The sequence below is a fragment of the Aythya marila genome (assembly GCF_965140915.1).
Source record: "Aythya marila genome assembly, chromosome: W".
NCBI classification, from domain to species: Eukaryota; Metazoa; Chordata; class Aves; order Anseriformes; family Anatidae; genus Aythya; species Aythya marila.
In genome coordinates, this window is record NC_139081.1 from 11,500,168 (window position 1) to 11,523,781 (window position 23,614).

At 49.4% G+C, this 23,614-nt stretch overlaps 1 protein-coding gene across 1 annotated transcript; it reads right to left on the reverse strand.

The window, feature by feature from the left end:
- Positions 1-14,357: 14,357 nt before the first annotated feature.
- On the reverse strand, positions 14,358-18,376 carry LOC309889490 (adenosine 5'-monophosphoramidase HINT1-like; the record flags this gene model as incomplete). Its single annotated transcript, XM_082782342.1, has 4 exons — positions 14,358-14,384; positions 15,449-15,583; positions 16,288-16,393; positions 18,231-18,376. The coding sequence occupies 4 exons, from the start codon at positions 18,374-18,376 to the stop codon at positions 14,358-14,360; spliced, it is 414 nt and encodes a 137-aa protein (XP_082638468.1).
- Positions 18,377-23,614: the final 5,238 nt, after the last annotated feature.

The following is a 23,614-nucleotide window of genomic DNA, read 5'->3' on the forward strand; positions in this document are numbered from 1 at the left end:
TCCACCACTTCCCTGGGCAGCCTGTTCCAATGTCTAACAACCCTTTCGGTAAAGAAGTTCTTCCTAACATCCAACCTAAAACTCCCCTGGCGCAACTTTAGCCCGTTCCCCCTCGACCTGTCACCAGGCACATGGGAGAACAGACCAACCCCCACCTCGCTACAGCCTCCCTTGAGGTACCTATAGAGAGCGATAAGGTCGCCCCTGAGCCTCCTCTTCTCCAGGCTGAACAAGCCCAGCTCCCTCAGCCGCTCCTCGTAGGACTTGTTCTCCAGACCCCTCACCAGCTTCGTCGCCCTTCTCTGGACTCGCTCAAGCGCCTCGATGTCCTTCTTGTAGCGAGGGGCCCAAAACTGAACACTACTCGAGGTGCGGCCTCACCAGAGCCGAGTACAGGGGGACGATCACTTCCCTAGCCCTGCTGGCCACACTGCTTCTTATACAAGCCAGGATGCCGTTGGCCTTCTTGGCCACCTGAGCACACTGCTGGCTCATATTCAGCCAACTATCAACCAATACTCCCAGGTCCTTCTCCGCCTGGCAGCTTTCCAACCATTCCTCTCCCAGCCTGTAGCTCTGCTTGGGGTTATTGCGCCCCAGGTGCAGGACCCGGCACTTGTCAACTGCATGAAGTTCAACAAGGCCCTCAGCCCATCGGTCCAGCCTATCCAGATCCTCCTGCAGAGCCTTCCTACCCTCGAGCAGATCGACACACGCGCCTAGCTTGGTGTCATCTGCGAACTTACTGAGGGTACACTCAATGCCCTCATCCAGATCATCGATGAAGATATTAAAGAGGACTGGCCCCAGCACCGAGCCCTGGGGAACACCACTAGTAACCGGCCTCCAACTGGATTTGACTCCATTTACCACGACTCTTTGGGCCCGCCTATCCAGCCAGTTTCTAACCCAACGAAGCGTGCGCCAGTCCAAGCCAAGAGCAGCCAGTTTCTTGAGGAGAATGCTGTGGGAAACGGTGTCAAAAGCCTTGCTGAAGTCAAGGTAGACCACATGCACAGCCTTTCCCTCATCCACCAAGCGCGTCACTTTGTCATAGAAGGAGATCAGGCTCGTCAAGCAGGACCTACCTTTCAGAAACCCATGCTGACTGGGCCTGATCGCCTGCTTGCCCTGCAAGTGCCGCGTGATGACTCTCAAGATAATCTGCTCCATGAGCTTCCCTGGCACTGAGGTCAAACTGACAGGCCTATAGTTGCCCGGGTCTGCCCTACGGCCCTTCTTGTAGATGGGCGTCACATTTGCTAGCCGCCAGTCAACTGGGACCTCCCCCGATAGCCAGGACTGTTGATAAATGATGGTAAGCGCCTTGGCCAGCTCCTCTGCCAGTTCTCTCAGTACCCTCGGGTGGATCCCATCCGGCCACATCGACTTGCGCGCATCCAAGTGCCGTACCAGGTCACCAACCATTTCTTCGTGGATAGTGAGGGCCACATTCAGCCCCCCATCCCCTTCTGCCAGCTCAGGGTACTGGGTATCCAGAGAACAACCGGTATTGCCGCTAAAGACTGAGGCAAAGAAGGCATAAGCACCTCCACCTTTTCCTCATCTTTTGTAACAAGGTTTCCCCCCCGCATCCAGTAAAGGATGGAGATTCTCCTTAGAATTTTCCCACTGAATACCTAATTAGATTACCACACCAGAGGAAATAATCTAGCAGATAAAGAATACCACTTAGAATATTCCAATACCACTTAGAATATTCCCACTGAATACCCAATGATTGACATAATAATCTTATTATTTTAGAAGTAAAGTGTGTGCCCTGATCAGAACCAATGTACTGTATTATCCCATATCTAGGTATCAGGTGTTCTAATAAAATTTTTGCCACCATTTGTGCCGTAGCTCATGCTACGGGATAAGCTTCTACCCATTGCATTAAATGATCTACTATTACCAATACATACTTTATCCTCCCTACCTTGGGCAATTCAGTGAAATCAACTTGTACTCTCTCAGAAGGCCCATAAGCTGTTTTTCTCCCTCCCGTGGCTGCTTGTCGAAACACTTTCTTATTTATCTTCTGACAAGTTAAGCAACGTGGTGTAATTGGCTTTGCTATTTAAAAAAAAAAAAAAAAAACAAAAACAAAAAAAAAACAACAATGCAACCAAATTCTTTTAGTAAATGATCACTTAACACCTGTGTACCCCAATGTGTTTGTGCATGCAAACGTCCCAATATTTGCTTATCGGTTAGAAGACCTCCGCACTCGCTTCGGAACTACGTTCCGTCTCAGTCACACTCTTACACACACGCAGGCAACCGAATCCCACCCAACCAAACGGTATACGCCTTAAACACTTACGACTCTGTCGTCTTCGTCCAGATCTTCACGCGCAGAATTACGGGCAAAAACAATGCTGCAGCCGGCAAGGGAGCTCATAACAAAAACAAAATCTTTGCTTACCTTTATTCAGGTTCAAATGGCATTGGTTCCGGACAGGAGCCACCAAATGGTGGGGCGCCTCTCCTAGATTAAAATCCAGGAACCAAAACCATCCCGGACGAGCCCCCAAGTTGTTATAAATAGCTCAGTCCCAAAAGAGGACTATAATCAAAGTTTACAATTTATTAAAAGAATAGAGGTAAGCAAACAGCGCTGGGTGCGCCGGGAGTCTCCGCTCCACCTAGTCGCACACCCGTTACATCAAGATGCTGATTTTTTATGCTCCTAGACTAATACATATTCATTACTATTTCTAAAAAAAAAAAAAAAAAAAAACACAACACAACGGAATTATTATAATTAGTTCCGGAATCTGAACCCTCCTACTGGAGCATGCGTATCAGTCTCTGGTGGTCCCTCTGGGGGTCTTCCATGATGAAGGCTCATAGCCTTCCCCTCCGGCTTTTTTTTTTTTGTCCTTCTTCTTTGTACTCCTTGGCTGCATGTCAAAAGCTTGCACAGCGTTCCCTGCGAGCTTTGTCTTTTAGCCGTCCTTCAGCTTTTCCCTTCTCCTTAATCTCCTGGCCAGATATCAGGGGCTTGCATAGTGTCCCGTTCAGAAGCCAGAACAGTTAGCAGTTGTTCTGAAACCCCCAGGTATCAGAGACTTCAAGGAAAGAACATACGAATACATTTTCCTTCAAGCTCTCCATTGACATGAATGGTTAAAACATTCCTCACAGATCATAATAGGCAAGACGCCTTCAATCAAGGGGTTGGGCCCGCTTTCAGGGTCGATTGGGGCTTGTGTTACCATTCAGTTCAGCCTGTCGGCGTGATCCAGCTCCTGGAAAACAAATCACAATTTTATATGGGTTTAAAAAAAAGGTTCTTATGTTATTTTCTCGGGACAACCTAACCTTAGTGCGGGAGAAGTCCGGTCGAGGCCCTCTCACTCGGCAGTCAATACCCATAGGGGTTGCCTCCCTCGGTAGACCATACACACCGCAGTGGAGAGTCCTGCCCCGGTCTTGCCTTCTCCCTTTCTTCCCTTCAGGCTCGTCCCCTTCTTCTGGCATCCTTAATTTATGCAGAGCCTTATTGCCAGAACATTAGTTCTTCTTTAGCTTTAATTTCAGTTCCCCAGGAGCGGACTCAACCCTCCAAGTTTTGGTATTTATTGGTCCTTTTACCCTGGATGCATGGGTCCAATCCCTTTCTGCTGTTCTCACAGCTGTTTCAGTAGTAAGTAAAACAAGGTACGGTCCCTCCCATCGGGGGTTCAATGATTCTTCCCTCCAGGTTTTTATTAAGACCTTGTCTCCTGGTTCTATCTTATGAATAGCAAATCCTAAAGGTGGTGTTTGAGCCATCACTCCAATTTCTCTTAGCTCTTGTAATCTCCTTCCAATAGTAATTATATATTTCTGGATGCTACGACCCTCAACTACATTGTTGCCTAGAGGCATCCCTTGAGAATAAGGCATACCATATAACATTTCATATGGCGATAATCCAGTCTCACTGTGTGGTTTAGTTCTTATGTTTAGAAGTGCCAATGGTAAGCATTTCATCCAGGGCATTTGTGTCTCGATCATTGATTTAGCCAATTGTTGTTTTATTGTTTGATTCAATTCAATTCAATGATTTCTACTTTCCCCGAGCTTTGTGGGTGCCACGGAGTATGGTATTCCCACTGAATACCCAATGATTGACAGAATACTTTTATTATTTTAGAAGTAAGGTGTGTGTCCTGAGCAGAGTCAATGTACTGGATTATCCCATATTTAGGTATCAGGTGTTCTAATAGAATTTTTACCACCATTTGTGCCGTAGCTCATGCTACGGGATAAGCTTCTACCCATTGCGTTAAATGATCTACTATTACCAATAGATATTTTATCCTCCCTACCTTGGGCAATTCAGTGAAATCAACTTGTACTCTCTCGGAAGGCCCATAAGCTGTTTTTCTCCCTCCCGTGGCTGCTTGTCGAAACACTTTCTTATTTATCTTCTGACAAGGTAAGCAACGTGGTGTAATTTGCTTTGCTATTTCAAAAAAAAAAAAAAACACGTAACCAAACTGTTTTAGCAAATGATCAGTTAACACCTGTGTACCCCAATGTGTTTGTGCATGCAAACATCCCAATATTTGCTTCGCGTAAGCTTTTGGCAGTATCTCTCGCCTGTCTGGCACCGTCCATTTTCCTTGTTCTAACTTAGCCCCTATTTTCTCCAGTTTTGTTTGTTTGTTTGTTTGTTTTGTTTTGTTTTCCATTGCATTTCAAAGTTGGTCCAAAAGTTCCATAGGGGTTTCTTTTGGACCTTGTTGGAACTGATTCTCCATTCCCAATTTAACCAGATTTTGGTATTTACCGTTCATTATTTCTGGGGTGGCTATAGTCTCAGTGGGGGGTCGGTCAGGGGAATGCAATTGTCAACAGTTCCCTGAGCGGTCCCATCGGCAATCTGAGCTCACTCATAAACTCAGGTTGTTTTAAGAGTTAGCTGCCCTTCTGTTTCCATGACAACTCTCTCGGACCCATCATGGTCCCTCTGCCCCAAAGGGCTCACACCGGTGATTTTGAGATCACAGCCTCCTGTTGAGGCAGAACTATTAACATTCCTACATCCTCTTTCCCTGCTCATTCAACTTCAAACAGCTCTGTTAAATACTACATGCCACACCTTTAACACCGTCCACAACTCTTTTAACACTTCCTTTTATCTTTCTCCAGCCTGTACTTTTCTCATGCCAACACCAAAGGCTCAGTCAAGGGCCAATTAATTCCACTCCTTTTCTCTCTAAGATGCTGAAACAACGTATCAGTATACTACACTTCATCCTATTTTCCTTCTCTCCTCAAAAACATTAGTTGCAAGATAGTGTTACAGTCGACTGATCCATAAAGTGGCCATTTAGCTTATGTAGTGGCCACCACTGATTGCAATACTTAGTGGAAGTCCTCTTCCTTTCTGCGCTCCAAGTTCTAACAATATCCTTCGAATGTGCCAATATGCACCCAAGGAGGCTTTCTTTAAAACGTCTTTGTTTTGGATATTACTCATTTCTTTGATTTTCCATTCCCTTTTATTTATTTATTACTGTTCCTTATTAGTTGCCGCCCTTTGTTTCAATTTCCACGCAAACCTTTTTACTATCTTTTCCTAATCTTCTTCCCAAATGTCCCAGTTCTCTGGGATTAAATGCTTCTTCCCGCATACAAACTTTACTATTTCAGATTATTAAGGAGCCCCGTTCCAATCATAAATCCACGGAACTTCAGGAAAAGAGCTGAAGCACTCAGCCTTCCGTCTTCTAGACGAACATGACCACCTTTTCCACAAAATTTACATTTCAACAGGACCGAATTTCAAGCCGAATGCCGATTTTTCTCATGCACTTTCTTAGTAAGCCCATACAAAACAAGGGATCACTCCTGTGTATCCGTCAATATGGGGGCTTTAAAAAGGTATTGAGGCCTAAATAAATTCGCTCTCCCCCTTCTTACCGGATTCCCAGGGCTCAAACCCGAACCACCAAAGAAATGACTCTCTCCGTTCTACCACTTCGATAATCAGTCAGCCCCCTCCCCCTCTCCAGTACTTGGGAAACTGACCAAACACCACAGCAAATACACCAAGGCTTCTAAACTGTTAGTTACTTAGATAATGCTCCCGCCTTTTTTCTTGTCACACTCAAAGCATTTAAGAGCAAAAATAGGATCACAAGATACACTGCCAGGCCCACATATTGGGCACCACCAATCAACACTTGGATAAAACAGCACTTCTTTTCAGTCTGTCACGCACTTCGTTCGTCTCCGGCCGCTCCCCTCACGGAGAACACGGAACCGCGGATCGGAACTCCGCACTCGCTTCGCAGCGACGCTGCGTCTCACTCCCACAGCACAATCATGCAATCACACAGAGAGGCCTCTAGCACATCTCATTCATACCACAAGAATATAATTTAGAATGATAACCAACCAAACAAGTATTGCCTCTGACTGTGTTCTTCGTGGAGTGACTCATTCCACTTGGTTTCAAACCCTTACACAAACGCTTTCAACACAAAATACCTGCACGTTTAAGAATAAGACATACAATTATTAACACTCCAGTTAGTATCCCTCCAGCAGCTGAAAACATACCGCTTGTCCGCAGCTTCAGGAGGCCTTTGTCTGCTCCTGCGGTGAGTGGCCGAGAGCGGAGTCCCCTCCGAGCAAAACACTCAGGCTGCACCTAGGGGCGTCCGCTAATCATTATTCCTAATGGACTTTCTGGTGGTATGTCTGCTAATTTGCTCCCTTTCTTCTGGTCCTTGGTCTTCAGTTCTGTCTGACCCATCTAGGAATTTTACTATGGCAATTCCCACAGCCCTTGGTTACCTTAGTAAGAGTGTCTTGCAGGGGGTTCAGGACCTATCACCCACCCACGAATCCTATAGGAATCGCTTCGGTCCTTCACCGGCCAAGTCCCTCGCGGGAGACTGGAGCCGCGGTTAGAAGACCTCCACACTCGCTTCGGAACTAAGTTCCGTCTCAGTCACACTCTTACACACGCAGGCAACCGAATCCCACCCAACCAAACGGTATACGCCTTAAATGCTTACGACTCCGTCGTCTTCGTTCGGATCTTCGCGCGCAGAATTACGGGCAAAATACAGTGCTGCAGCCGGCAAGGGAGCTCGTAACAAAATCAAATTCTTTGCTTACCTTTATTCAGGTTCAAGATGCCATTAGTCCCGACCTGACTCGAACAGGAGCCACCAAATGGTGAGGCGCCTCTCCTAGATCAAATCAGAATTCAGGAACCAAAGCCATCCCGGACGAGCCCCCAACTGTTATAAATGACAATTCCCCCCTTTTCTTTTTTATAAACCGTTGATTTTTGAAAGACCTTTCTCTAAGGTATAATTTGGTAGATTTCGTCTTCTCCTTCGCTTTCTTTGCTTTCCATCTCCTCATTATCACCTTATCTGAGTAAGGTGGTGGCTCCATGGTCATTTGTTTCAATAGTGCGGTTTCAGTTAACCGCTGTACTAGTCCTCTTACACGGGGGATAATGCAGCAACCAATGGCTGTCAAAACTCCTACAACTACGATCAAGGATGTAAATATGCCTACTTTTTCTGCCAATTCACTGGCAAGGGTGGTAAGCCCTTGCAATGCTCTAGTTACTGAGCCATCTGGGGCAGTATTGCTGGGTGTAAGAGTGCAACAATGGTTGCTCAGTATCACACACACACCCCCCACCTCCTTCCTCCGCGAGCATCATACCTAATGATGTTCTGTTTTCCCAAGCCAGTTTGCTGGTGCCATCTAGTTGTTCGGCAATTCCTCTCATCGCATCCCTTGTATAATTTATGACTCTCCGCTGATTAGAATAAATATAATTAATCCAATCCACATTCTTATCGATCGTTACCCACCAGAACAGTGACTCAAACCCTGCAGCAATTTGATTCCTGGCTTTCTGTTCATCGGAAACTCCTCTAGGCACCCCAATAGAATCTACGTATACTCTGTCATCGAATGATACTCCTAAGCTTCTTTAACTTCTTCTGGGTATTTGTGATGTTTCTCTTTCAAATGCCAGGGTGAAGGGTATAGCTAAACGAACAAGCGCACAAGTGCCTCCCCAGTTATATGGTAGGGTGGACCGTAAGATCTTCCCTCCACCGTACCACCAGAGATCTGCCCTGGGTGGGGATCTCAAGTCTTGAGCAGTTTCCCATCAAGTCCTTGGTAGCACAAGGCAAATTCTCCCAGATGCTGGGTAGCACTCACACCCTGCCGTGAGAGGCAAGCTGTATGGTTACCTATAGCTGTAGAGAATGCAGGGGGAACCGCGATGTTGCTATCACACAAGGAACAGCAAAGAGAGACTTACAGGCCTCATTTCCCCAGGCAGTCTTTTCTTGGTACAATGTAATCATACATTGCATCCCCTGGGAATCCTTGGTCACACTTAAAACATCTTATCAAAGCCTGTCCCTGCTAGGATTCAGGCCACAACACAGGCAGCCTTCTTTGCCTGCCATTCCTTCATCTCTCTTCCTCTCCTTTCCATCCTGGCCCTGACTCCCCCTGAAGATTTTCTTCCTCTTTCTCCAACCCTCTGCCTCACTACCCGCTGCACTGTCAATACCATTAGTTTCGCTCTCTGCTTTTCCTTCTCATCTCCCCTCCGGACACACACCTCCAGGGCCTCCCGCAGGAGGGCCCCCCAGTGACTGTTCACTACATCCCCCCACCTTCTGGAGCATTTTCTGCATATCTTGCCAGGCTTTAATCACACAATGAACTTTCAAGAGCCCTTGGGATACCGGGTCCTCGGGACTCATCCCCGAGTACTTTCTCATTCTGACCCCAAGTCTCTCATATGATTTCTGTGTTGCACACTATCCTTACTCCAGCCAGGATTGGCAAGTGGGTATTTCTGCTCTGCCGGTAGTACCCCTGGTCCCGGAGGATGAGCTCTTTCCCATTCTTGTATAGCAGCTCTCCTCCTGATCATTCCCATCTCTTTCCCTGTAAACAACATACTTATAGGCATAATTCCCTCCCCCAAGAGTATAAGTCAGGTCCTAGGAACTGGTCTAATTGTTCAGCTAGGCTGTTGGGGTCCTCGAATAAAGACTTCCTCTCCTTCTTAAAAGTCCTAACCTCTCTGCTGCTAAGGAGGGGGGGTAGTTCACCTAAGAGGATACACCGTTAGTGTTAGTACTGTTACTGCCAGGGAAGGCAAAATTCTCAATATATCTTCTACCTTGTTCTAATTCTTGACAGAGCCTAGAGTACGATCCTTCTTTAGGGACAGTGTTAACTACAGTCCCTGTCTCCCTTCCTGGAGTGACTGCTGCTGCCACGGGTACAATATTAGGATTATAGGGAGCATAACTTGGCTCCTTCTCCGAAAAAGGAAGCTTATTGTTTACACATAAACGTAAAGCCTGAATTTTCATCAGACCCGTATTTTGGCCAAAATACTGCTGTTTCCTTAATTGGTTCTTTTGTCCAGACTGATACACAATATTTAATTTTTTTTTCTCCCCTTCTACAATCTCCTCTAATTTTGGGATTACGTTTCCAATTTCTTATCATTCTTCAGAAAGAACTGTTGGTAGGCACTCCCCCAGGGATATTTCCCATTTTTCCTAGCCCTTGTCAGTGTGCTGCTACAGAAGTTTCCCTCCTGCAGGGTACCTCACACTAACGTTCCGATTCTGGAAAATGGGGATGTACTGCCAAGCACTTCCCCGTGCAAGGGCTACCACACACCTATGAATTTACCAGATTCCCTGGTGTACTTCCAAGCACTTCCCCCGTGCAAGGATTACCGTACACCAAATTTCCCTGGTGTACTTCCAAGCACTTCCCTGCGCAAGGGCTTACCGTACACCAAATTTCCCGAGACTCTTCCTTTCTCTCCCTTATCTCACGCTTCGTCCGTCTCCAGCCGCGCCCCTCACGGAGCCACGGAACCGCGGATCAGGACTCCACACTCGCTTCGTACAAAAGTACGTCTCAATCACACATCACGCAGAGTCTCACCCAACCCCCAAGGCAATACTTAACATTTCTTACCTTGGTCTGTGCACAGAGTTACCGGATCAATTAGCAAACCCGGAGTGCCTACCTTCTTCTCTTTCCCAGTACTTCACGGATCCCGCCTCTTTAATCAGTCTCGGGCCCTGTCAGCTCTCCGCAGAACCGCCACCGTCGATGCACAGGACCGTTGAAATCAGCGGGGCATGCTTTCCTCCTGCTGCGGCGGTGGGGCTCCCCGGTAGGTGACTGGATCCCGGACGAGCCCCCAAATTGCGAGAAACACTCCGTAGCCAATAACTTAGGCTCAGGCGAGGATCTCAGTGAAGTAGTAATTTACTCGCGATTGATTGCAATGGCGGGCGCCCCACAAGCAGGAGAGCGCACCTACTAGTTCCAAAACACAGTTTATATGCTTTTTGATGACAGGACCCTCCCCTGTTTCCCCACTGAGGGGGTAATCCACGGACCTTACTTAAAGATCACCTAATTCCAACCCCCCCTCCCCACGCCCTGGGCAGGGACACCTTCCACTAGACCAGGTTGCTCAAAGCCCCATCCAACCTGGCCTTAAACACGTCCAGGGACAGGGCATCCACCACTTCTCTGGGCAACCCGTTCCAGTGCCTCACCCCCCTCTCAGGAAAGAATCGCTTCCAACTATCCAACCTAAGTCTACCCTCTCTGACTTCAAAACCATTACTCCTGGCCCTATCGCTCCTCTCCCTGGCAAAGAGTCCCTCCCCAGCTTTCCTGTAGGGCCCCCCCCCCCCCTTTAGGTACTGGAAGGCCCCTCCAAGGTCTCCCCGGCGCCTTCTCTTCTCCAGGCCGAACCACCCCAACTCCCTCAGCCTGCCTTCCTAGGAGAGGTGCCCCAGCCCCCGGTCATCTTCGTGGCCCTCCTCTGGACGCCTTCTAGTACGTCCACGTCCTTCTTGTGCTGGGGACCCCAGAGCTGAACACAGTACTTACTCTAGGTGGGGCCTCACAAGAGCACAGCAGCAGAGAGGGAGAATCACCTCCCTCCACCTGCCGGCCACCCTCCTTTTGATGCGGCCCAGGATACGGTTGGCTTTCCGGGCTGCAAGCGCACGTTGCATTGCCGGCTCCGGTTGACGAGCTTCTCATCAACCAACGCCCCCAGGCCCTTCTCCTCAGAGCTGCTCTCAATCCATTCTCCGCCCAGCCTGGATTTGTGCTTAGGATTGCCCCGGACCAGATGTGGGACCTCACGCTCGTAGCCCCAAGCGTTATTTATGACCCTATCAGCTCCACCCCAAACGCGCTGGTGGCTTTTGGGTGCTGCTCCCTGCAGGCAAATCCCCGCTTTTGCCAGGGCAGGCCTTACCTTTTCAGAACTTGCTCCACAACCTTCCCTGAGAGCCCCACTTCAACTGCTGGTGTTTCCGAGGGGGAAAGCTGCACCTCCCGTGCAGGGGGTGGCGGGAAGGAATACAAAGCCTGCGCTCAGCCCTGACGCATCACAACTGGGTTTCTGCTCAGCTGGGGAGGAAGCTTCTGGAAAACTAGGCAGCGCCCCCCGAGGCTGCCCAAGTGTGGTCCGCGGTGCCCTGCAGCCGCACGGAGAGCGGAGCTCAAACTGGCCCGACACGGCGGCAGGGACGCGGCCGTCCCCACACGTGCAGTTCCTGCCTGAGGAGGCCACAGCGCTTCTGCCTCTCTGACAGGCTTGGAGGGTAATGACATCAGAATACGCTCGCTTCAGTTTGAGCTTCCAGGCGGGCGCTACTGCCATCGGGATGGCCCACGGGGACGGGGCTGGGGGCAGGCAACCACAGGCAGCTTTAACATCTCAGTCCTCCCCGTCGGCCATCTCCCAGCTACCACGTGGGCCAATCAATGTGACCAGACACCAATTCACCCAAGGCAACAAAAATATTTACAAAGCTACATCTCTCTTCATAACTGTTTGTGGTTTACGGCTGAAACCAGTCCTGGGACAGGATATGCTACCTGGACCGAGCAAAGCCTTTGATGTGGTCCCTCACCACATTCTTCTCTCTAAATTGCAGAGGTAGGGCTTTGAAGGATGGACTGTTGGGTGGATAAAGAATTGGTTGGCTGGTCGCGGCCAAAGGGTTGTGGCCAACGGCTCTATTTCTGGCCGGAGGCCGGTCACAAGTGGCGTCCCTCAGGGGTCGGGCTCGGGACCGGTGCTCTTCAACACCCTTAGCAATGGCATAGACGACGGAATCGCGCAAGTTTGCAGATGACACCAAGCTGAGCGGTGCAGTCGATACAATAGAGGGAAGGGATGCCATAAGTGCAAGGCGTTGACCTTGGGCTGGGGCAATCCTAGGTATCTCTATAGGCTGGGAGAAGAAGAACTTCAGAGCAGCCCCGCGGAGAAGGACTTGGGGGTCCTGATGGACGAGAAGCTGGACGTGAGCCAGCAGCGCACGCTTGCAGCCCGGAAGGCCAACTAAGTCCTGGGCTGCATTAAAAAAGGGGTGACCAGCAGGGAGAGGGAGGAGATTCTCCCCCTCTACCCTGCTCTTGGGAGACCCCACCCGGAATACTGCGTGCAGGCCTGGGGCCCCCAGCACAAGAAGGATGTGGAGCTCTTGGAAAGGTCAGTCTCACCTCTGTCCCTGGAAAGCTGTTGGAACAGCTTGTTCCGGATGCCATCTCCAAGCCACTGGAAGAGAAGAAAGTTATGAGGAGTAGTCAGCATGGATTCACCAAGGGGAAATCGTGCTCGACCAACCTTGTAGCCTTCTATGATGGCATCACCAGCTGGGTTGATGGAGGGAGAGCAGTGGACACCATCTACCTTGACTTTAGCAAGGCTTTTGACACTGTCTCCCACGACATCCTGCTAGCAAAGCTGAGAAGGCGTGGGATAGACAAGTGGACGGTAAGGTGGGTTGAGAACTGGCTGACTGGCCGAGCTCAGAGGGTGGCGATCGGTGGCGCAGAGTCCGGCTGGAGATCTGTGACTAGCGGTGTTCCCCAGGGGTCGGTGCTGGGTCCGGTCTTGTTCAACATCTTCATCGACGACCTTGATGAGGGAATAGTGTCCACCCTCCGCAAGTACGCCGATGATACAAAGCTGGGAGGAGTGGCCGACACGCCAGAAGGCTGTGCTGCCATTCAGCGAGACCTGGGCGGGAAGAAACCAAATGAAGTTTAACAAGAGCAAGTGTAGAGTCCTGCACCTGGGAAGGAACAACCGCATGTATCAGTACAGGCTGGGGGATGACCTGCTGGAGAGGAGCTCTGCGGAGAAGGACCTGCGGGTCCTGGTGGACGACAGGTTGACCACGAGCCAGCAGTGCGCCCTGGTGGCCAAGAAGGCCAATGGGATCCTGGCGTGCATTAAAAGAAGCGTGGCCAGCAGGTCAAGGGAGGTGATCCCCCCCCTCTACTCTGCCCTGGGCAGGCCTCACCTGGAGTACTGTGTCCACTTCTGGGCTCCCCGGTACAAAAAAAGACAAGGATCTCCTGGAAAGAGTCCAGCGGAGAGCAACAAAGATGATACGGGGCCTGGAGCATCTTCCCTATGAGCAAAGACTGAGAGACCTGGGTCTGTTCAGCCTGGAGAAGAGAAGACTGAGAGGGGATCTTATCAATGTTTACAAATATCTTCTGCGTGGGAGACAGTGGGATTTCGCCACCCTCTGTGCAGTGGTTAGTGGGGATAGGACAAGGGGCAACGGCCTGTACTGGGTCTGGCTGGGACGTTAACTTTCCCTGCAGCAGCCCATACAGTGCTGTGCTCTGCACTTGTAGCTAGAACAGCAGTGGTATCACACCAGTGTTGCGTCTACTGCCGAGCAGCGCTGGCACAGCATCAGGACTCTCTCTAACCCTCCTAGGGGGTGGGCAAAAAAGCAAGAAGACAAACATCACCAGGGCAGCTGACTTCAACCAACCAAAGGGATATTCCATACCGTATGATGTCACACTCAGCAATAAAAGGTGGAAACAGGAAGAAGAGGGGAAGGCTGGGCTCTCGTTGTGAAAACGTCGGTCTTCCTCCCAAACACCGGCTACGCACGTTGAGGCCCTGCTTCGAGGACGTGGTCAAGCATCGCTCATTTGTGGGAAGTAGAGAGTAATTTCTTTCCTCTGCACTTCCACGTAGTCTTTATTTGTTTTGTTTTTTTCCTTTTTTCCCTTTCCCCCTTTCTTTTCCCCTTTAGTTAAATTGTTTAATTAATAATAATAATCATTATTATCAAGGAAGGATCATATAGGACAAGGGGGAATGGTTTTAAACTAAGACAGGGGAGATTTAGGTTAGATATTAGGAGAAAGTTTTTCACTCAGAGGGTGGTGAGGCACTGGAACGGGTTGCCCAGGGAGGTCGTGGATGCCCCATCCCTGGGGGCGTTCAAGGCCAGGCTGGATGCAGCTCTGGGCAGCCTGTTCTAGTGGTTGGCTAACGAATCAAGTTTCTTTATGAGGAACGGAGTCACAAAAATCATTTCATTTAGCAAGTTTCAAACACTAAGAGTATTTAATAGCATTTTAACGTTCCCACGCTCCAGTAAGCCTTGAATGTAATCGCGATTAAACAAGGAGCAGAGCGAAGCCAGAGGTCTAACAAAGCACGAGAGGTGATCGCATTTAAAAGCCTTATGGTGCCTTTAGCTAATCCTTCTTCTAGTTACTGAACAACGGACTTCGTTTAGGGAAAAAAAAAAAGACACTAAAAATAAACACAAAAAAAAAAAAATAAAGAGAACGGCAGCCGAGTCTCGAACTTATCAGAAGCCGACTCAAGCATCCCAGAGCCTTCTACATCCTGTGGGAGGAATTCCTTCTCAAAGTTGCGAAACCCACGAGGAGGACCGAAAAGAAAGCGGTAGCAAAACTCCTAGGGTAGTCAAGAACAGGCTGACAAGCACCTGTCAGAAATTACACCCGGTAGAGTTTATTCTGCCTCCTCCTCGGGACAGGGGCAGACAACAGACAATGCCTGGAAGCTTTCTTCCAACCTTATTCTTCTCTGGTTCTACATCTGCCAGTCCTCAACGCGGCTATTTCGCAATAAAAGGGCACGCTTTTATTCGGGAGCAGGGGGAAGATAGCAAGGCCTCAAACACACAGCACATCCTAGATCGTCTTAGGAAGACGGAGACCCACAGGACCGCCGAGCGCTTCTAGCTTCGCGTTCCAAATGAATGGGCAAACCACCACCTACACGACACTGTCAACGGACCAAAACATTCTACGCACGTGCGCTCCAGGGAGACGCCGTTTTAACTTGCGGAACTATTTCCATCGGTAAGACACGCAAGACAGAGGTGATATCCCCATGCTCCATCTTTATTGTGCAAATGCTGCTCAAAAGCTCTTTATTACCCTCCACAGACAGCCGTCCAAAAAAAATAATAAATCAAACCTCAACAGGGGCTAGACTGATGGGCAACATATGAAACCTATTCGGCGGCGACCCGTACGCGTGCAGTGACACCTGCGGTGCAAAAACCTTAGCCGCGAGGCCGGCCCAACTGACCGCCACCCAGAATACATAGATGTACACGATAGTCTGAAGGGCCCGAGGGTGGGCATTCACAGCCATCCGGAATCCATTGGTCAGGTCCAGGTTAACAGCACACTTCTTGCCAACAACCACGAAACGCCCAAGAAGCTGGAAAAAGGAAATAACGTCACCTAACGTGCTGTGCCACGACGCACAGAATGAACGCGAGCGGAGAACCACCCACAGAACACGGTTAGCTAATCCTTCACAATTCAACCGCCGCTCTTTGAACTACCCTCTAGACAGTAACAGACTACAAAACAGTCACAGAAGCTGAATTTGTCTTGGGGCTTAAAGCCCCCGTCATAGCTTCGGGCAACGTAAGCCACTCTGGCGGAAAATAAAAGCTTCACGGTGCCTTTTCTCTTGCGTGGGCTCACAGAGCCTTGGAACTTGACTTGCATAGCTAACAGCGAAACAAACACCCAAGCGCCGCTCAACCAGCTTTCCCTTTCCTCGCCTCTGACCTGCCCAAACCCCAAGCCCTCTTCTGCATAGTCAAGGCACCACCCCCGCTGTCCGGAAACCGTGAAAACGGGCATCAGACCGCACGCCGGAACAACGCTGCTTTTTGCACTGCAAGCGCGTAGCTGGAGACGAGCATCGCTTTATATCACTGCTCTCAGTCAAAAAGCTCAACTCCATTACAAGCTAGAGGCGAAAGACTACAGCATCGGACAACCCCAAATAGCCTACTGTGCGCCCATCTGCAACAGCCAGAGGAAAAGAGGGGACGGGAAAGAGTCTAGGAAGTTACAAACCTGTTACAGGTACAGCCAGCCTAGCAAACAGAAAGCTCCCACAGTACTCACGGGTCCGCCAGAATCGTCTGCTTCACATAACCGGACAACTGCCTTCTCAGGAAGGACTAGGAAAAAACACTGGAGCCTGAGGCGAACTATCACGGAACGCAAGGCACTGGAGGAAGAGTAAACAGTTAAAACCTAGTCGGCTTCAGAGAAAGGCAACAGCTTAAGCAAATCACTATGCCCCACTGAACTCGTCCTACCGAAGCAGATTATCAGGCGCCCCAAACGTGCACGACAAAACAGCGATTCTTCTTAAGCGAGCTTTGAATAGGCAAAGTTCTCTACCTTCTACGCACAAGACACACAAGCGGCAAACAATGGCTAACTGTCCTTCGGTTATGCCCAAATATTGCCTCGGCCAGAGGCAGGAAGGCATCTTCAAAGAACCTGGAGTAATCCGGCTGAGGCCGTATTAACTCTCCGTCCTCGAGAACGCCACGTACTCAGGGGAAGGAACGTTCCAAATTAGCCCGTTACGGCCGGACTGACGTCAGACACCTCCAGACCGAGGCCAAGGCATCACCTTCGAAACACGAATACCACCGACCTGTAGGAAACCATTAAGACCAAGCGAGAAACTGCAACTAATTCGTCCTCCAGGAAACGCGTCGCACTAAGAGCGGTCAGAGTAGGTTGTCTGCTCTCAAGTCACTCATCAGACTCAAGTTAACGGCCTGGTTCTCCAATCAAGCACAGCGTTCAGGTTACATACGTTGCTGCAGCCAGTACGGCCGAGTCAAAACAGACGCGCGTGCGCACACACACACACACACACACACACGCACACTCCTCGCGCAGCCTTCACCACGAAGGAGACAGGAAACGCGCCCTTTCGTAAAGGTAGGGCGCTACCGCAAGCACGGTTTCCGGAGAGCAGTTGAACGCTTCCAATACTCCAAACGGGCGGCAGCTGCAACATTACCGAGACCTATTAAGAAAGCACTGTTCCAAGCAACGCGTCAACGCTTTGAGCAACCCGATCTAGTGAAACACGTCCCTGACCGCGGCAGGCGGGTTGGGCTAGATGATCTTTAAGGGTGCCTTCCAAGCCAAACCATTCTACGAGTCAGCACGCAGAGCGGGCAACGCAGCTCCTTTCACTAAGGGCCTGTTTTCCACGCTGCAGATAAACCCTGCCGTCAGAAGCAGAGGAAATCCCTAACTGTCCTATCTTTAGCATTTCAAACTTAAAAACAGCAACAACGGTTATGCTGGACACTAACTTAGAGTTAACACCTTGCAGATAACATCTGCAATTTTTTCATAACTCTCAGCAGCTGCTCACTTAGTTCCTAGCACGTTGCGGCGCACCAGCATCAGTGAACCTTGCCAGCGTGCTCTTATCACGGTCCACCTCCAGCACGGAAATGAGAGCTGGGAAGCTCTCGCAGCCTGCGGGATTGACTGGTTTCTAGGTGTTTAAGAAAGCTAGGAAAAGCTGCAATTCTTCCCTTTCACAAGCCACTTTGGAGAGAGCGCGCGCTCGTGTGCGCGGTGGGGGTGGTGCCATAACCAAAGCCTAGCACAGCCGAGCCGGGGCGTCTCTAGAACGCTATCACGAGGCGCATCAAGACCTGCATTTCTGCTACGCAGAAACGACTGATTACGGTCACTACTGCGATGCTCACTGCCTATATGCATACAGTCCGAACCCCCAAGGAGACCGACTGCGCCGGCGACCCAGTACGCGCCGTGGCACCCCGGGGGCAGGCACCGAAGAAGCGCGGCGTTTTAGAGGCGCTGCAGTAGAGAGCGCCACGAGCCGGAGAGACCCCGACCGACCGTCCGTCCGTCCGTCCCTCCCTCCCTCCCTCCCTCCCGCAGCAAGGCCACCACCCGCCCTGCCGCACTCCCGGGACCCGCGACGGGCCCTCGTTTCAGAGGGCCTGCGAGCGGCCGAGGGAAAGGAAAGGAAGGAAAGACTCGCACAACAACGCCGCGGCTACCTCCTCGTCCACGACCGCTCATCCTCACGGAGAACGTTGGCGGGGACCTCCTTGCCCTTGCAGGCGACCTCTCCGAAAGCTCCGAAAGCAGCGGCAGCGCCGCCACCGGGCCAGGCGGCCTGCGCCCTAACAATCCCGTCGGCCATGACGGCGCCCGCTCGGTACAACGCCCCCTCGCTTCCCGCACTCGGCCCGGCCCTCCGCGGCGCTCATTGGGCCGACAGATCGCCGCCGACCGCCCCCGCGCCTCGATTGGCTGCCTCGCCTGCCCTCTTCCCTTGTCCCCGCCCTCTCGGCGGCTCCGCTCCCGTCGACCCGGTGCTTATCGGCGCTCAGGGAGGTCGCGTGCCCTCGGGGCGCGGAGGGAGCCGACCGGGAGGGAGGAAGTGGGCGCCCGAAAACGGGCTGGGCGGCTCCGCGGAGGGAATCTGGGCCCTGCACGGCTGGGAAACGAGCTCCACAGAACAGGCGCTCCGCTCATAGAATCATAGCGTGGCTGGGAAACGAGCTCCACAGAACAGGCGCTCCGCTCATAGAATCATAGCGTGGCTGGGAAACGAGCTCCACAGAACAAGCGCTCCACTCATAGAATCATAGCGTGGCTTGGGTTGGAAGGGAGGGCGAGAAACACTCCGTAGCCGATAGCTTAGGCTCAGGCGAGGATCTCAGTGAAGTAGTAATTTACTCGCGATTGATTGCAATGGCGGGCGCCCCACAAGCAGGAGAGCGCGCCTACTAGTTCCAAAACACAGTTTATGTGCTTTTTGATGACAGGACCCTCCCCCGTTTCCCCACTGAGGGGGTAATCCAGGTTCACAATCTATCTGATGTGGTAATGTTTCTTCACTTATCTGACTTGACACCGCCATTTTCACCTAATTGTCCTAAGGAGTCTGGTTGTCTGCATTTTACGAGGTCGCCTGCTAAGCTTTCTTATCACTGCAAGCATATCTCAGTACCACGTTCCTTCCCTCTAAACAGCGGAACTCTGCAAAAACAACGTTTCTATTCCCACAACAGGTACCGCAGGTATTTGCATTCCTTGTATAACCGAGTGTATTGGGCTGGTAAAACATGGAATTATTAAAATCCTCCACATATCCCCCCAGTACACCACACAGCCGTTCGCTCACCCTCTCCCCTCCCTCTCTGGGATGGGGAGAGAAACGGGGAAACGGGAAAGCGAAGCCCGTGAGTTGAGATAAAGACAGATAAATAATAATAATAACAATAACAATAAAGACAATCATTATGATAATAGTATTACTAATAATAACGTGTATGAAACAAGTGATGCACAAAGTTTCTTTTTCTAACATATTTTGTTCATTGAATTTTTGCAATATTTGCTTGCTGAGCATCAAAGTTTCTGCGTCGTCCTTCTCCTGCTCAAAAGATTCATACTTAGCACGCACGAGCATAAGATAAGCTGCCTCTAATCGGCTTTTCACAACTGTGATTGCTCGATTGAATATACATGGTCCAAAAGTCAGTGCTAATGTAAGTAACAACAAGAGCCCCGCTATGGTTGATAGCAGGGTAGTAAGCCAAGGTGAGTAATTAAACCAGGATTCATACCAATTCTGACGAGCCTCATTTTCCCTTTTGCGTTTTTCTAATCCTTCCCGCAATTTAGTCATTGTATCTCTTACCACCCCAGTATGATCTGCATATACACAGCATTCTTCACGTAGGGCTGCACACAGTCCTCCTTGTTGTAAGAAAATCAAATCCAACCCTCTACGGTTTTGGAGTACCACTTCGGATAATGACCTAACCGATTTTTCCAGAGCTGTTATTGACTGCTCTATACGGGCCAGATCCTCATCTACGGCAATGCGTAGAGAAGTAAATTCCTGGCTTTGTTTTATCAGGGAAGCAATTCCAGTTCCTGCACCTGCAGCCCCGAGAGCCATTAAAGTGGCTAAGGTGACGGCCGTAATAGGCTCCCTCTTTACCAGATGGTATTCAGCCACTGTGTGATGGGTATACATATACTCTTCAGTGTGGTATAGAATCCTTGGTATAATGACCACCTGTACACAAAAATCATGAGATGTGCTAAACAATTTTAAAGATATGCAAGGAGTGACTCCTAACGATGAACATACCCACCTAGTGTTATTTGCAGGAATTAACCATTTGTGTGTTTGGTCCATTTTTTCAGTGACATGGCACAGATCATTTTTATCTCTTGGAACTGTGCCGATACATCTACCTTTTCCCGTAACTTGAGTCAAAGTTATCCCGATTTCCTGACCCCAACTGCATTTGGAAGGATTTAACTCATTTGAATATTCAGACCTCCCCATATCTCCTATAGCTTCATAATATGGGGGCTTAACACTTACACATAGCCAGCACCCTTCAGTTATCTCAGGATTAGTTTGATTTAGTACCTGGAAACTAGCATTTATAACTTTCCACATACTACTCTCGGGTACGGCCCCTTTCTTTTTTTTTTTTTCCACAATGTTTGGAAGCAGTGTGGGAAAGGATAACTCTGTCGACTTACTAGAAAACACTGTAGTAGGTTGGGCAGTCCCAGGTATATTTACAGTCTGGACAACCAAACCTTCCCCTAGTAACTCTTTATTAGGCCCGACTACCTTGGAAGTCTCGGGTTTTCCCTTCTTTATTAGTATGAGTCCTCCCCTATCTGTTCCGTGTTCGTAAAATCTGACATTTTTCCTAGTACCCAGCTAGTATCGTCCGAGTTTGTTAGATTTATATATAGAACCTTGCAAATTTCTTTATTTCCGTGGAAGGTTCCTGTATACCCTATACCATGCCCTCACCACCTGCAACGGGGATCCAATTGTCGGTTACAAGCTTGCAGCCCATATCCCACTTGTAAGAATTTATCCCGACCAGCCCCGAGTGTCCAGTCTGTAGCAATGGTTTCACACCCCCGGTATGCACAATAATACACGTTCAGGCATTTACAGTACCCCCTTCCCAGGTTAGAACTTGGGCAGAAATAAAATCCCATATATTCCCAGCATCGGGGCCTCAAGATCAGCTGACACAGTGTAGAAGTAAAGCTTGGCCCCCCCCCCCAATGTTATCTGGGTTGCAATAACCTGTTGATCTTCGAATCGACTTAAAGTCCATTTAAAAGGTTGGTGGGGGTGGTGTTGAGTCGCTACGCAGGATGAAATCACTGCGAGAACCCCCAAATACCGATAGGAATGGCTGAGGCCCATGTCTTTCCCCACTTATTCACTCCTCTGCCTCACTCGTCAGTTGGGTTGCAGCCAACTACGAGGTTTTAGTTCTTCTCGGCAGCAGTAGTGTTCTTCAGGGGAGAGCCTCTACCTTAACCCACGGTACCTATCGAGTTCGTCGCAATGTGAGCTTCAGGTCTTTGTTTCCTGGAGCGATCTCCCACTTCTTGTCACAGATGGGTCCTTTAACACGGCTGGCATGCGTCCATCCTTTCTCCGCAGTCCGGACGGCTGTTTCTGTAGTAAGCAAAACAACATAGGGGCCTTCCCCATCGTGGTGTTAAAAAAAGTCTCTTTCCAAGTCTTAATTAGAATTGAGGGTGATCAAGTGGCAATTCCAAGTCATAGGGCATACCATATAGCATTTCAAAAGGAGAAATTCCTACATCAGTTCTGGACTGCGTCCATATGTTTAACAGTGCAAGGGGTAAGCATTTTACCCAAGAAGCCTTAGTTTCCAGCATAAGTTTTGTTAGTTGTTTCTTAATTTCACCATTCATTCGCTCTACCTTTCCAGAAGAGGAGGGGTGCCAGGGGCTGTGAAAATCCCACTCAATCTCTAAGGCCTGCTTTAATCCTTGCAGTAAAGCTTTACACCCATTCAGTCACGTGGTCAATTAGGACAAACAAGTAACTCAGTAAAGTCTACCTGTATATTTTGGAAAGGTCAAAGCCCTGGCTCCCGTCCCCCTCAAGATAGGTTACAGAAGACCTTTTTATTTACCTTTTGACACATAGTACATCCTCTGCATGCGTGCTTCCCTAAAGTATATATTCCTACGCAGACATGCTTTCTTAGAACAACATCACACATTGCTTGCACCTCCCAGTGACTCTTCTGATGTAAAACAGTTAATATTTGCCTCATTATCACTTTATTCAGCATTTCTCTCCCATCAGGGAGTATTGATTTTCCTTAAAATGATCCACATATTTGTAACGTTAATACCTCCTTGGGAGGTTGTAATTGCTCCAAAACCTTTTTTAGAATTTACCCAAATAGATAGGTGGCCCTGTAAACCCCTGAGGTAAAATTGTCCACCTATATTGTTGCTTCCACCCCCATTTCAGAGTCTTTCCAGTCAGAGGTGAATATACGTTTGCTCTCAGGGCCTGAGAGCACTCCATTAATAACACTGTTATTCCAGTCTAACAATTTACTATTTGAATGCCCAATTTAATCATCAAATCCCTTCCCAACAAGTTAGTTTCTGCCTTGGATACATACAATAATTGCCCAGTGATCATTTTATCCCCTGGTCTCAGCTTAGTATTCCCCAAAAATGGCACTGTTATCCCAGTACCTTCTACCCCCATCACATTTAGGGTTTCATTAGTTAATTTAATCCCTGATGCTTTACAAGTCAGTAATGACTTAGCTGTTCCCCAGTGTATTGGGTTTGATGGCAAGGTTCGGGGGGGGGGTGTGAGGGGTGTGGGAGTGGGAAACTGCAGTGGCAGCCCCCGTGAGAAAAACCCAGAAACCTCCCCGTGGTAGATAAGGGACGATTTCATCTGGCCCCAAAGGGGCCCACTGCTGCCCAGAGCCAAGCCATGAGCAACACAGTCCGTGCCTCTGTGAGAGCACATCCACGAAAACAAACAAACAAAGAAACAAACAAAAACCTGCTGCTTAACAGCAGTTGGGAGAGCGAGAAACCCCCCCGCAGACACCAAAGTCAGTGCAGAAGGAGGGGGAGGAGGCGCTCCAGGCGCTGGAGCCGAAGCCCCCCTGCGGCCGCTGGAGAGGCCCCTGGTGGAGCAGGCTGCTCCCCCCTCCCCGATGCTTGGGAAACTGAACAAACACCACAGCAAATATGCAAATATACCAAAACTTCTAGACCGTTACTTAGATAATGCCTACATCACCTTTCCCTGCTCATTCAATTTCAAACAGCTCTGTTAAATATTACATGCCACACCTTTAACACCTTCAGCAACCCTTTTAACACTTCCTTTATCTTTCTCCAGCCCGTACTTTTCTAATACCAGCACCAAAGGCTCATTCTGAGTCCAACTTAATTCCATACCTTTTCCCTCCAAGATACTGAAACAACATATCAATCAATATACCATATTTCATCCCATTTTCCTTCTTTCCACAAAAACAACATTAACTGTAATATGGTGTTATAATTAATAGTTCCATTTAGGGGC